At 41.1% G+C, this 15,295-nt stretch overlaps 1 protein-coding gene and 1 pseudogene across 1 annotated transcript; both read right to left on the minus strand.

Annotated features, from left to right (window-relative positions):
• Positions 1–8,651: 8,651 nt before the first annotated feature.
• LOC142857005 (adapter molecule crk pseudogene) lies at positions 8,652–9,435 on the minus strand (annotated as a pseudogene).
• Positions 9,436–10,507: 1,072 nt separating this feature from the next.
• LOC142856842 (olfactory receptor 1L4) lies at positions 10,508–11,437 on the minus strand. The gene has a single exon (XM_075984483.1). The coding sequence runs from the start codon at positions 11,435–11,437 to the stop codon at positions 10,508–10,510; it is 930 nt and encodes a 309-aa protein (XP_075840598.1).
• Between the last annotated feature and the right edge of the window lie 3,858 nt (positions 11,438–15,295).

Here is a 15,295-nt window from a genome sequence, read left to right on the forward strand (position 1 = left end):
GAAAGAGCCTCCTACAGTGCTTATTTAGCTTCAGAGATGTGCTGACTCTACCTATTGTGGGAGTTGGCAATAGGAAGGGAAATCCAAGCCCTGAGAGGTTTGGCCCTGCAGTTCTCCCAGGAGGCGACGGCATTTTTGACACTCTCACTAAGTTATGGGAAAACTGAGTTCCAAAAGTGTGTCCTATAATACCCGAGAGGAGAATAGAGCCATGTAGCAGCAGAGGTGGAGTGTAGTCATGCACACGTGTATGCTCTGTGCACCCGTGTGTTTCTATTTGTGCATGCCTGTGTTTAGGGCCTATGTATGGCTACCTGGAGGGAAAGGGGATGGCCTCTGCCATCCTAAAATTTGTATCTATAGGTACTATATTATGGAGGACTTGAAGCTTACTTCTGCAAGTGAACCTGATGGGATTCTTCCTTTTGGGTCTGTCTTATAAGCTGTGTAGTGTCTGAAAATATCAACTTTTTAAATATTTTATTACTTTAATTCATTAATCTAGATATCTCATATATGAATCCTAGTTTCTCAAATTACTACATGAAAGAATTTGCCCAAGTTGTTTAACCTTATAAAGGCATTTTTTCTTTATTTGTAAGTGGTACAAAATAAAAACTTTTATATAGGTATTTTGTTTTTTTTCTTTAGTTTTCATTTAAACAATGTTGTTTTAAGAAAGGGATTCATAACAAACCCACAGATGTACTATACACCTACTGCTCCTACTCATGGAGAGCTTGCCTCCCTGATAACCTCACTAACATCATTACATGTATTTCAGCTGATGAACATTTTTGCCTGGTTATGCTGATACAACATTATCTCCGAGTTCCAGAGTTTGTTCACATTACGGTTCACCTTTGGTTTAAATTCTGTAGTTTGGGGTAAGTGTGTAACAACACATAATGCAGTATGCTGTTTAGAGAATAGCCTCACTGCTCGAAGGAGTCCTTTGAGCTTCATCTGTTCACACCCCCTGGCTTCCTGGTTCCCGGGAACCACTGTTTCTGTAGTCTCTTCATGGTTTTAGTTTCACGCACTATGATATAGTTGGGGACACACAGTATGCTTACTGTTTGACTGTCTTCTTTCACATATTAGGAAGTATTTAAGATTCTTCCACATATTTTCATGGATTGGTATTACTTTGGTTTTAGTGTTCAGTCTTTTACCAGTTTTCAAATTCTGTGCACATTTTGGGTAACACTCCTCATCCAAATATGCTATTCCTAAAATTATAGTTGCTTTTTTTGTTTTGCAGGCATTGTGTTAATAAGGTGTTTTGATATGGAGCCTACACTCTGACATGTTTGGCTCTTTTTCCCTCCTATGTTTTCATCAGAGTCTCTTTCTTTCCATTTATTATTTTTATCCTTTTCATGTTATAATCTATTTGCAGAATTTTTTGCTCAGTGTAGAACTTTGATTTAAGATATTTTTGTGAGGAAGTATCAATTTATCCAAGGCTGGAAGCAAACTCTCTATGTAACCAAGGATAACTTTGAACTTCTGATCTTCCTGTTTGTTTCTCATCTGCCAGGATTACTGTTGCTGTGTGGTGTGATGTTGAGGATCTAATCTGGAGCCTTTTATATGCTAGTTTGCTACCAACTGTTCCTGGTTCGTGCCAAAGGAGTTAGAAAATTCAATTGGATTTTCAGATTCATAGGCCCTAAACTGCTCCCACAAATTAAAGACTACTTGGTATCTAATATTACACAAAAACTCTTTAGTTTTAGTATTTAATTTTTATTTGATCCATGAATTTTGGTGAGCTAAATAGCTGATGAATTTATTTCCCCCTCATCTGCTTAGTTTGGTAAATTGACTGCACCTGTTCCTAATGTCTCAAACATTGACACCACATCAATCATTTGTCATTTGTTCCTCTCTTCCTGAATTTGAGGATTTATGTACATGTTTTTGTGTTATAGTAATTGTTATTGTTCTGTTATTCTACTTAGGTTGTTTCATGAGATCACTGAGGATAATGTTGAAATCTAAGGTATCCCTGAGGCCTGAAAAATATCTCACAGTTAAAGTTCCTGAGATATAGAAGAGACAATCTAGAGACAAATGTATTTTAATGAAATCAATTTAAATTTTTCCAAGTAGGAAGGAAATATCTCTCACTAGATCTTAGAGCCAAAGGAAATGCAAAGAAATCCAGATGCAGAAGAGCAATAGCCAGATACAAATCAAGAATAAAACCATAAGCAAAAAGCCGTTTGAGAGCAAAGAATGGTAGCTGCTGGCCCTGCATGGGTGGCTTTCCCTTTTCTATTCCACAAGGCTCAGGGAATACTTAGAAAGAGGGACCTGAGAGAATGTAGAAGCCAGCGGATGGGAAGTGTACAGCAGAGTCTTCTAGATATGACATAGCTATTGGGCTATGAACTTATTGTAGCCACAACTGTCTGCACCAGATCTGTTCAAAGGAGTGCGGCCAACAACATTTTGTCATGGAAGGGGGAAGGGTTCATGGCTCCAACCCTCTTTGAAGAAGTTTGGGGAGAGGTGCCATTTTTCTCCATGGTAGCCACTGATTAGTGGCCCTTGTTCTAGCAAATAAATTATTATCTTTGTTCAGATAAAAACGTCTAATTAATTTCAGTATGTCAAGCATACAAAACAACAATAAAACAAACCACAGATGGTGGGTTTTTTATTTTTTTATTTTGGGGACAAAGGGTTTAATTAAGAGAGGGACTAGGGGATGAAAATAACTAAAATTCATTATGTAAGTGTATGACACTGTCAAGCAATAAACATACTTTAAAAAGAGAATGGTGGTTTATTTCTCTTTAGAAAAATAGGGGCTTAAGAATGAAACATGAATACAAACTCCACCACTGACTCCATGGTCTCACTCCATTTTCTACCCAACCTTCTCACTGTCTCTCACTTTTCAATCTCTTTTTTCATAACATTTTTAATTGAATCTTGGGGGAATTTCACATCATGTACCCCAATTCCATTCATTTTCTAGTCCTTCCATATCTAGCTTCCACCCTGGTAGCCTCCACTCAACAAAGATAAGAAAAACAAAAGCAAAACAACAACAACAACAACAACAAAAACCAATCTCATCCTCCCTTCTGGGCAACGACCTCTTCTCTATAACCACAGCGTTCTATGAACGTACTATTCCACTCCTCTGTCTTTCCTGCATCTCCATCTCATAGTCACTTGTTTTAGTGGCATTGGAGGTTGCAGTGTGTCACATAGTATACCTTTTTGCCTAGCCAACCCAAAAACTTTACTTAAGAATGTTGTTAGTTGTTAAGCTAGTTCTAGACCCCTGGTTTCTGCTACAATGTCAATACTGTTACCTGTAGTTGTGGGGGGATCCTGCAACTATGGATCCACAGGGGCAGCACCTTCACACATCCCAGAAGCATTTAGATGGGGAAGATGTTGGGGTAGCCCAGCTCAAAGCCCCGGATCTGAGTCTGGGGGGTAGTTGAGTTGGCCAGCTTTCTCAAACCTATGTCACCAGAGCTATCTTCACCTTTGGCAGGTGAGGGGTGGGGCCAGCTCTCTCATTCTCCCACATTCATGGTTCTGGGTCCAGCTTTCCCATTGAGTGTGACCTCCCTCACACCTACACATGCAGTGAGTTCATGGACAGCTTCAACTACCTGCACATGTTGCCCTCCCACTTGCGCATGTTATCCTCCACACCTGCACATGCGATTCCTATACCTGTACTTGAGAGCCCCATGCCTGCACATGGGGTGGTTCTAGGAGTCAAAGCACTTATTTGGTTTATAAGCTATTGCAGGTTGGATTAAATTATTTATTTAATATATGCTAGAAGTTTTCCACATCTGAAATATCTCACTGACATTATTTAATATTTGACATGAGAACATTATGGGTGGTTTTTAACTTAGCATCTCAAAGCCCAATGATTAAGGTCAGGTATGCTTATATAAATATGAAGGCAATTGAAACTGAATTTCTCTTATGTCCTGCTGGGTACTTTCTTATATTTCAGAGTGGACACAGAGCAGCAATGGAAGAGAAATTTATTTCTAATGCCAGATGTCTCTGTGTTCCATTGGAGCACCAAACTTTTCAACATCTTGAAAGTTCATGGTCATGTATTTAAACTTCTGATGTTGCTTATAATAAGTTGGGTATTGGGAAATACTGCTAGTGGTAGAGCTCAATGAAGCATAAGGATTCAGTCATGATTCTAAGTCTTTATTTAACATTTTATTGACATCACAGCCATAAATTGCTTATTAGACAACATCCACACTGCATGGATAATAATATACAATAAAACATGTAGTAGTTATTAATGATCTCCTTGCAAAGCACATGATTTGACTGATGGTCTTTCATGGCTTCCTTTGTTTGAGTTCTGCTTAGAAATGGTAAAGGTCCCTTGGATCAGAGTGTTGATTTGTCAGTAGAAAATCTTCAAGAATATTTCCTATCTTCAGACAAAGCAATGACTAATACTTATAAAGATAGCTTTATAGCCCTGTCTTATAAACTGTCTGAAATGGATAACACCTAACAGCTTTCTACAATGAGCATGTGGTGTAGATGAGAATTAAATCTATTTTTTTAATCACAAAAATTTTGGGTCATTTATTTGTACAGTAAAACCTGGTGTATATCCTGCCTGATACACTGACATTTATAACTCAGGAAAGAAGTTCAGGGAAGATTCTTGACATGAAAGAAAATAAAGGTTCAAGAGTAATGGGAGAGGAGCTGTGTCCTGAAATTCACCTGTTATGGAATTAATATAAAATCTGGATGACACCTACAGATATTTTTGTAGTTTCTCTACCTTTCCAACTTCATCCCTCTTATTCTTTTTTTAAATTTATTTATTTATTAAAGATTTCTGTCTCTTCCCCGCCACCGCCTCCCATTTCCCTCCCCCTCCCCCAATCAAGTCTCCCTGTCAGCCCAAAGAGCAATCAGGGTTCCCTGCACTGTGGGAAGTCCAAGGAACCCCCACCTCCATCCAGGTCTAGGAAGGTGAGCATCCAAACTGCCTAGGCTCCCACAAAGCCAGTTCATGCAGTAGGATCAAAGATGTGGTAAAAGATAAAATGAACTGAGGTTGTGAATAAAATACACAATTACATAATTGTGCTAATGTTGGACATGCGGCATTAATAAGGAAGCCCAGCATTAAAGCTGTGTGTCCTCTTTTCTTTTATTTGTTACATCAAGTTTGCTTATAGTGGAACGAGAACGCAGTGATGGAAAATCAGAAACCAGCTCTGACTCTGACAAGAAGTTCAGCTTGTTTTATTAATTGACCCAATATTAATAAAACACTTTGCATTATCAAAAAAAACCCCATTGCCATTGTTCTTGAGTTCTCAGTAGTCCTCATTGTCTGCTATGTTCAGCGAGTCCGGTTTTATCCCAGGGTTTTCAGACCCAGGCCAGGCGGCCTTGGTGAGTTCCGGATAGAACATCCCCATTGTCTCAGTGTGTGGGTGCACCCCTCGCGGTCCTGAGTTCCTTGCTCGTGCTCTCTCTCCTTCTGCTCCTGATTTGGACCTTGAGATTTCTGTCCGGTGCTCCAATGTGGGTCTCTGTCTCCTTTCATCGTCTGATGAAGGTTAATATTCAGGAGGATGCCTATATGTTTTTCTTTGGGTTCTCCTTATTTAGTTTCTCTAGAGAGGGATCTTTCTTTTTTAAAGAATCATTATGTGTTTAATATAATTATCAAGTGACAAGATGACCTTCCCTTGTTTGGAAAGGGACACACAAAGGCTGGGAGAACATTTTGTATTCCTGCAAAGGACCGAAAGTGACCTTCCATCCACATTCTCCCCATATCCTGAAGAAAACACTCCACACTTCTATGGGTTTGGGGCGCTGGGGGCTTAAATCAAAGCCTCATTCACGTTGGGTATCCACTCTTCCTCTGAGGTCCAATGAGCTCTCAGTAAGTTGACTCCTGGGAGCCAAGCTCTGAGCTAGGCTCTGAAAATGGAAGAAGCAGACATTTCTCTTGCCTTGCTGGAGTTCATACAGTTGAGCTAAACAATCACAAAAATGGTAACTATTGCTGGATGGTGGTGGCACAAGTCTTTAATCCCAGGAGGCAGAGGCAGGATTTCTGTGAGTTCAAAGCCAGGTTGGTCTACAAAGCAAGTTCCAGGACTGCCATGGCTACACAAAGAAACCCGGCCTCAAAACTCATAAAGCATCATTTGAAAGGAACACCATGAAGGTAACAGGACTTACTTGGGGGTTTGAGAACATCTCCAAGGCAGCTACATTTAAGTTGGAACCCAAAGTAAAGGTGTGTGTGTGTGTGTGTGTGTGTGTGTGTGTGTGTGAGTGTGTGTGTCTGTGGTAGTGGGGGGAGGGGGGAGACTGGCCAAAGTTCAATTTCTTTACAGCAGGAGTGGGGCAGAGCTCCTTCAGTTCCTACTCCTACATCTGGGCCTCTTTCCCCATTTTCTATGCAGCCAACCTCTCTCCACATTTATGAGAAAACATCTGAGGTTCCCTGAGCAACTAAACATGGGCTGTGTGAACACTCTGACACTATGTAAAGGAACCCAGCATTCAACATAGTAAAACAAAAGTTGGACAGTTTATTTGATCAAAAGTTGAAATACACTTAATCGCCTCGCAGTTAAGCCTGCAAATGCCAAAGTTAGACCCCACTGAAGGAAACTGCTTTAGTTCTACACTGAGATACTCGGAAGTCCACAGCAGCAACTATGTGGTGCTGTTTTGAGTCTAAGGCATAGTATATTATAAACAATATATAAAATTTGTCTGCTAGGTATTTAGTAGACAGGTTTTGCTAAGTTAATTCAGGCTGACCTCGAATTCCACTGCCTGGGAAGTGCTGAGATGATGAGGACATGCCACAGCACCGTCAAACTATAGCTCCCAATCCTGGAGTAAATGATGTCAATTTGGGGCACACACTTCGGGGAAGGATGGGTAGACTATACAGAAATGTACAATCTACTTTTTGCCGTTGTTGTTGCCTTTAGAACCTTCCCTGAGTACCTGCTACTTACATTAAAAAGGGGAAGTGAATAGAGCACCTACACTAACATTCTAAAGACCAGCTGTATAAGTCTACAGAGTTCCTATACATTGTCATCTTCTCTGGTGTTGTTTACAAGCTGCTTCTTTTAGATTTCACAGGTGATTGTTTTTACGTTGCCCTCACAGTAGTGCCATACTTTCTAGAGATCCCACAGCAGACCCAAGGATTAGCCCCATCTTTAAGCACCCACCATGTATATAACAGTTTATGTGACTACTGATGGGCAATTGAGACACACCTTCAACTCCTTAAAACATAAAGGTTTCACTCTTCTGTGACAAATATTCCAAGATTATTTTCTCCAAAAGATCACCAAGCCAAACATTTGGCCATACTTTTATTTACTACATATACTATAAACATATACAATACATGCTACAACAAAAAAATTTTTTTAAAATTTAACTGTCAAGAAAGTGTATAGTGTTATAATACAATGGCACATGTTCATATTTTATTTCAAATTGGTTTGCTTATCACCCACTTCAAACCATTAATAGTGAAATGTTACTCGTGGAAAGTTAAAATTATCTATTTGCATTATTAATAAACAATTCCAACAAATTAATAAGAATTAACCATGTCAAATATTAGTATCCAAAAGTGGGCTCTTGCAGAAGTGATTATATAAAACATAGCAGCCAATTTCAGGAAGATCTTAATCTGCATCTGTGTCCGGTAGGAGAATCATGGCGACTCCTTGACTCAGCTTCTTTCTCCCATAATTCTTTTCTGTTTACTCCACCTACCTAATTTTATGTCCTATTAAAGGGCCAAGGCAGTCTCTTTATTTAACCAATGAAATTAATACAAGCCAGAAGACTCTCCCCCATCAGCTGGGAGTTTATCCACTGAGTGAATCCAATACTGGCTTAAAGCTATGCACTGAATAAAGTGCTCTGCGCATCCTGCTTCTCAACTGGAATGAAGAATACTCATTATCCTAAGAATCAGGCCACTTGCAGGTACAGGGGAAGAGAATAACAAGGAAAGAATCCAAGAAAAAGTGTGAAGCATTGACTGGGAAGGAAGGCAAATGCCTCAAGTAGTGTTCTCAGAATCCTCAGGATTTGAAATGTCAAAATGAGTCATACAATGGTCATGGTCCATAAATGCAAATGCAATCCCACTGGGTAATATTCACACAGTGCATGATTACTTCATGGCAGTGGGAGGAAACAGTCTGCTGCCATTTGATAGCATGGTTTCAGAATGAAAACAGAACCGCTGAAGAAATCAGGGTAAGCAGTGTGTAACATTGTTTTCCTGACCATCAGTTTTCCACAGGTTGATCTATACTGCCCAAGGGAAAGGAGGCAAAGATTTTCCCTCTTCTCATACAGGCATGGCCACTACCACCTAAAATTGCCAATTCAGAAGTTAACCACACAAGCCCTCCAGTTTCATACCCTGAATATGGTAAATACGAGTAAGAATGGAGTAATTCAGTCTTAAAAAAGATCACAGGTAACAGAATGGTTATATAAACCAGACTGCTTTTGACACTTGTAAGAAAATTGTATAGATGACAAAGGGGGGGGGGGGACGACAGATTGTTCCCATCTGTCAGCAAACTGTTGGGCTATACTCAGCTGAAGTCCTCATCAGGATTTTGTTGATCCAGCAGACGGACATGTGTGAATGGGAAGTGACCTCGTTTGCCATTACACTCCCCTTCCCACTGACCACTCACATTAATCTTCGTAACCTTCACCAGCTCACCGACCTCCAATCAGAGCCAATACTGAGGCCTAGGCAGGTCTATACTTCTCCACGTAAGGGACTGGAATCATCCCCCTCTTTCCTTCGCTGTCCTCTGCATTCCACCACTGCTCTTCAGGCTTATCCTGGATTCTCAGGATGTCTCCTTTCTTAAAGGGAAGATCTTCTTCATCATTCCCATTAAAGTCAAAAAGGGCTCGCACATACTCTGCCTCCTCCTGCCTGAGAATCACTCCACTACCCTGCCTGGATCTGGAAACTGGTTCTATCAATGTTGTAGTGTCCAAATAGTGTATTTTGTAGAATTCCAGTAAAGCAGGCAATGAATCAAATTCTTTATCTCCTATTCGGAGCTGGGAGGGACTCACTGCAGGTGGAGGCTGAGCAGGCAACGGAGGCACTGGAGGGCATGGGCCGCTGCTGTTGATGATGTAGTGAGAGACACGCGCATTCTTGGAGACCCTGAGCACATAGTCCTCGGGGCTGGTGCTTGAGTCCCGCGCCAGGAACACCCAGTGCCGCCGGCCCTGCAATAGCGCCACCGCCTCCTGCTGGCTTAAGCGGCCCCAGTACCAGCTACTCTGCTCCTCAGAGTTGAAGCTGCCCGCTATGGCAGACTCCGCGCCTTCACGCTGGGCCACCTCTGCCATGCGCTCCCCTCTAGCCCTGGCGCCCGCCGCCCAGCGGACCTGCCCGAAATGGCGGCAGCGGCCACGGGCCTTCTCCACCCTACCCCTTTTATTCTTAAATTGAACAAGACTGACCCAACACCTTCCTCACCATCTCTCAGATGCATTATCACGTTTACTTCTTCTACATAATGAAATGTTTGCACCAAGTGAAATATGGCAATTTCTTCACTTTTGAATCTTTTCTTCTCATGTTAAGTCTGTCTTTAGACTGACTTCAGTTCATTTTAGTCCAGGATGTCTTTCCAAATTTCCTATTATAATCACACAATTCATTATAGTGAACATTGGTCAATTTATAATTCCCAGGTTTGGGGACATGTACATACATATACAGTTTTAAACCTATTGAGTATGGTAAAAATTTCTGAAATCTGCATTCCCGAAGCATGCAGTCTGAGAATTATATGTATTTGGCCAAGATGATTGACAGAAACCAAAATATCACTTTTAGATCAATGATGTTGGTGTTCAACATTAACCTTTGCTACTTAATAGAGGATCATCTGTAGTAATAAGATCGGCGGGGCTGCATCCCCAGCACCCCGGCCGCCTGCTAGCTTATGCCCGAAATAACAACATACAAACTGGATTCTTTTAAACACTGCTTGGCCCATTTCTATCTAGCCTCTTCTAGGCTAATTCTCACATATTAATTTAGCCCATTTCTAATCATCTGTGTAGCACCACTAGGTGCGCTTACTGGGAAGATTCTAGCCTATGTCCATCCTGGGTCGGAGCTTCATCACATGTGTCTGCCCCGGAGAGAGGAGCATGGCATCTCTGCTCCAGAGAGCAGAGCTGTCGAGTCTGAGCTCACTTCCTCTATCTCCCAGCATTCTGTTCTGTTTACTCCTCCCACCTATGTTTTAACCTATCAGGGCCAAGCAGTTTCTTTATTGCTTAACCAATGAAATCAACAGATTGATATATGACACTCCCACATCAATCATCCATAAATGTATAAAAAGAAAGGGCAACATGGAAATGTGTTAGGTCATCTCTCAATTGTATGTTTCATAATTTGATATTTCTATGAGTGAATTCTGTCCATTAGCTTCTTCAAACCTCTTTTAATATCTTTGTTCCTCAGGCTATAGATAAAAGGATTCATCATAGGAGTCACTACTGTGTACATAACAGTGGCTACCCGGTCCTTCACCACTGAGTACATGGACAAAGGCCTAAAGTAGACATAGATGACACTCCCATAGAACAGGACCACTACAGTGAGGTGGGAGCCACAGGTAGAGAAGGCTTTCCATTTTCCAGCTGCAGAGGGGATCCTGAGCACAGTGACAATGATTCTCAGGTAGGAGAAGAGAATGCATAGGAAGGGGGTCACAATGACAGCCAGGGTCTCAGTCATGACCACAATCTGGCTGGAGGATGTGTCAGAGCAGGACAGCTTCAGCACGGGCTGGGTGTCACAGAAAAAGTGCTTAATGACATGGGAGGCACAGAATGAGAGTCGAGACATGAGAAGAACACGGAACAGGGCATGTAGGTGGGAGATGGTGCAGGATCCCAGGAGCATGAAGAGGCAGCGGTGTGGCCTCATCACCACATCATAATGTAAAGGGTTACAGATGGCCACCAGTCGGTCAATGGCCATGGAGGCCAGCAGGTAACTGTCAGTGTTTGCTAAAGCTATAAAGAAGTACATCTGAACTAGACATCCCATGTAGGAGATAGTCTTTGTTTCTGAGAGCAGGTTCACTAGCATCTTGGGCACAATAACTGTTGTGAAGCAGATATCCATGAATGATAAGTTGCTGAGGAAAAAGTACATGGGGGTATGGAGCCTGGAGTCAGAGTGGATGACCAGGATGATAAGCACATTCCCCACCATGGTGACCAGGTACATGATGAAGAAGATGCCAAAAAGGGGTTTCTGCATCTGGGGGTTGGAAGAGAGTCCCAGCAGGATGAAATCCGAGGTTCTGCTGCTGTGGTTATTCATATCTCTGTCTCTGGTCAGGTTTTGGAGAACATTGGGAGAGATATGAAGAACAAATTGACCAAGAGAGTGTAATTTTTAAACTTCAGGCTGTAATAAAATTCAATTGCTGTTCATTAGGATTTGAAAATAAGCTTGATTAATGAAATTTTATTAAAAATAAAAACAGCAATATTCTGTCCCAAAACACCAGCAGAAGTTTCCTGCTCTACTAAAAGGCCATGCTGGTAATCAGCAATCCCAGGTAAGAACCTGTGTCACAGATCACCAACATTTACTCAGAGCCCTTCCAGCTTTTGCCTCAAAAGAAACCCTCCCCTAGGCTTTATATCCCAGTGCACAACTCTGGTGGAAACCCCAGCAGAGACGCCCTACTGGACCAGAGGGCTCACTGGTCACTAGAACTGCAGGCCACTTAGGCTAGAAGACCAGAGGAAATGTATAAATTACTTAAAGAATGTCAAGAAAAAACAAACAGATGAAGGAAATGAATAAAACTGTTCAAGATCTGAAAGTAGAAATAGAAGAAATAAAGAAAACAAAAACTTAAGGAGTCCTGGATATGGGAAGTTCTGGTAAGTTAACAGAAACTATAGACACAAGTATCACCAACAGAATAAAAGAGAGGGAAGAATCTCAGGTGTAGAAAATTGCACTGGGTTTTGATTCTACTGCATGGGCGGGCTTTGTGCGAGCCTAGTCTGTTTGGATTCTCACCTTCCTGGACCTGGGGGGAGCAGGGAGGACCTTGGACTTCCCATAGGATAGGGAACCCTGACTTCTCCTTGGACTGGAGAGTGAGGGGGAGGGGGAGGAGGAAAGGAGGTGGAAATTTTCAATAAAAAATAAATTAATTAAAAAAATGTGATAGAAGAAAATTGATATATTGGTCAAAGAAAATGTTAAATGTAAAAATTTTCTGACACAAAAATCCAGGAAATATGGGATACCATGTAAAGAACAAGCTTAAGAATAATAGAAGAAGGAGATAGAAGAATCCAAGCTCAAAGACACAGAAAATATTATTAACAAAATTGTAGAAGAAAATTTCCTATTCTTTTGAATGCTATGCCTATAAAGGTACAAGAAGCCAGGTAGAGCAACAAATAGACTGGAACAGAGAAGAAAGTCTCCACACCAAATCTTAACACTAAATGTACAGAAAAAGAAAAATAATATTAAAAGATGCAATGGAAAAATGCCAAGTAAAATATAAAGACAGACTTAACAAAATTACACCTGACTTATCAATGAAGATTATAAAAGCCAGAGGGTCTGAATAAATGTCTTTCAGACTCTAAAAGACCATAGATGCCAGCCAAGACTACTACACCCAACAAAACTTTGAGTCTTCATGGATGGAGAAAACAAGATATTCCATGGCAAAGTCAAATTTAAACAATACCTAGTCATAAATCCAGTCCTACAGAAGGTACTAGAAGGAAAACTCCAATCCAAGAACGTTAACAACACCCATGAAAACACAGAAAATAAATAATCTCACACCAGCAAAACCAAAAGAAGGAAAACACACACACAACCACAACTACCAACAAAACAAAATAACAGTAATAAACAATCATTACTCATTAATTATTTCTCAACATCTATGTACTCAATTCTCCAATAAAATGACACATGCTGACAGAACAGATATGGAAACAGGATCCATCATTCTGTTACATACAAGAAACAAACCTCAACATCAAATATAGACATTACCTAAGAGTAAAGGGTTGGAAAAAAGATTTTCCAGGCAAATGGAATCAAGAAACAAGCTGGTGTAGCTATCCTAATATCTAACAAAATAGTCTTCCAACTTGTTAATCAAAAGAGATGGGGAAAGACACTTGATGGTAATCAAAGAAAAATCCACCAAGATGACATCTCAATTCTTAACATCTATGCTCTAAATTCAAGGGCACCCACATTTTCTCTGTAATTTTCTTAATTTTACATTCTAACCAATACTTCCATCCCTCTCCTCAGTCCCTTTCCTATTCCCCACCCAATCTGTTCCTCCTCCACTGTTTCTCTTCAGATATAGGTGGATAGCCCATGGATATCAGCTAGCTATGGTATGTCAAGATGCAGTGAAACCTGGAATCTCATCCTCCACTAAGGTTTGATGAGGCAATCAGTCAGGAGGAATGGTGGTATTGGCATTTGTAAAAGAAACATTACTAAGTTTAAATCACACATCAAATTTCACATTAACAGTGGGAGACTTTGAACCAGCAGGCAAATTTCCTACAGGTAAGATGCTCAAATACTCCCATCCTATCCATCAGACCATGCAGGCTGCAAGTTCCACTATGCACCCAAACCTTCCTATCCCCCCACAACCTCAGTGGAACTCTGAAACACAGCCTGCTACTACACAGAGAGGACCAAGAGGTGAGTGACCACTCACCCGGAGGGACACCCCACTCTCTCAGCCCTCCATACCAGGGCAAAACACTGGGTCCCTCCCCCACTTGCCTTAGCTTCTCTAGTGATGTGAAAAGGTCACATGTCAATCTGTTGATTTCATTGGATAATAAAGAAACTGCCTTGGCCCATTTGATAGGCCAGCCCTTAGGTGGGTGGAGTAGACAGAATAGAATGCTGGGAAGAAAAGAAGTAAGGTCAGAGAAGCCATGCCACTGCTCCTCTCCAGGGCAGATGTGATGAAGCTCCAACCCAGAATGGACATAGGCTACAATCTTCCTGGTAAGTGCACCTTGGGGTGCTACACACATTAATAGAAATGGGTAATCAAGATGTAAGAATTAGCCAGTAAGAATCTAGAGCTAATGGGCCAGGCAGTGTTTAAATGAATACAATTTGTGTGTTGTTATTTTGGGGCATAAGCTAGGCAGGTGGTTGGGAGGCCGGGCTGTGGGAAGAGGCCCGCAGCTCCTTCAACATGCCAGCTTTCTGAGTCATCCTGCCAGGGCAAACCCTGACTGTTTGAGGCAGGAGGGCCAGCTACAGAGAGAGGAATTGAGTGTTGTCTGTGGACATACTGTTGCAGCTTGCTTGCTGGCAGGGACCTTGAAACATCATAGACTTGTGGCAATAAACATGGCTACAGCCAGTATCTCTGCCATGAGGCTGGAAAGCTAAGGAATGGACTGGATCCAGCCGTCAAAGCCACGTCTTTAGTCCTACCGATATTGCTTGGTAAATTAAAGACTCATGTGGTCAAAAAAGAGACATATACAGTAAAAGAAAGATTCATAGTCAAAGAAAATGTTTAAATTATTTACAGTGTGTTAAAAATATATGCAGGCTAAAAGTTAAAGTTCTTAAAGTAAAAAACAAAAAGAAGGAAGAAAGAGAGTAGTTGGGCGTGGTAGGATACACCTTTAATCACAATGCTTGGGAGGCAGAGACAGGCAGATCTCTGAGAGTTCAAGGACAGCCTGGTTTACAGAGTTATTTCAGAACAAAGATATACAGAGAATCTGTCCCCCAAAAAAGTAAAAATAAATGAAATAGAGGTTAAAATAAAGCCACACAAAGACGGAAAATACACAGAGAATCTTGATACTCTATGCTATTATGCTGTCTTTGAATTGTTTGAATGCTGAGGAAGGAGCAACAGCTGCTAAAAGATATTTGTTTGTATAAATGCTGCTGAACTAATCCAACATAGATATTTTGAAAATAACTTGACTTTAAAATTTGGATCTAAGGACATGATGCTTTGGAAAGGAGTTTCTTCTTTTGTTTTCACAGAGGATGTGAGTCTGTGTATTGCTTCTATCCAAATATGGTATGATGGACCACACCCTCGTGAAGGGTTGCTGTGAACACCTTCAAAAAATTACTTCGCTCTCGACATAACATCACCCACCTCAGCCTATCTGGGCACTG

The sequence above is a fragment of the Microtus pennsylvanicus genome, chromosome 9, assembly GCF_037038515.1.
Source record: "Microtus pennsylvanicus isolate mMicPen1 chromosome 9, mMicPen1.hap1, whole genome shotgun sequence".
Lineage (NCBI taxonomy): Eukaryota > Metazoa > Chordata > Mammalia > Rodentia > Cricetidae > Microtus > Microtus pennsylvanicus.

Excerpts from the sequence above, each read along its gene's own strand:
- LOC142856842 (XM_075984483.1), bottom strand. The coding sequence starts at position 11,437 with ATGAATAACCACAGCAGCAGAACCTCGGATTTCATCCTGCTGGGACTC.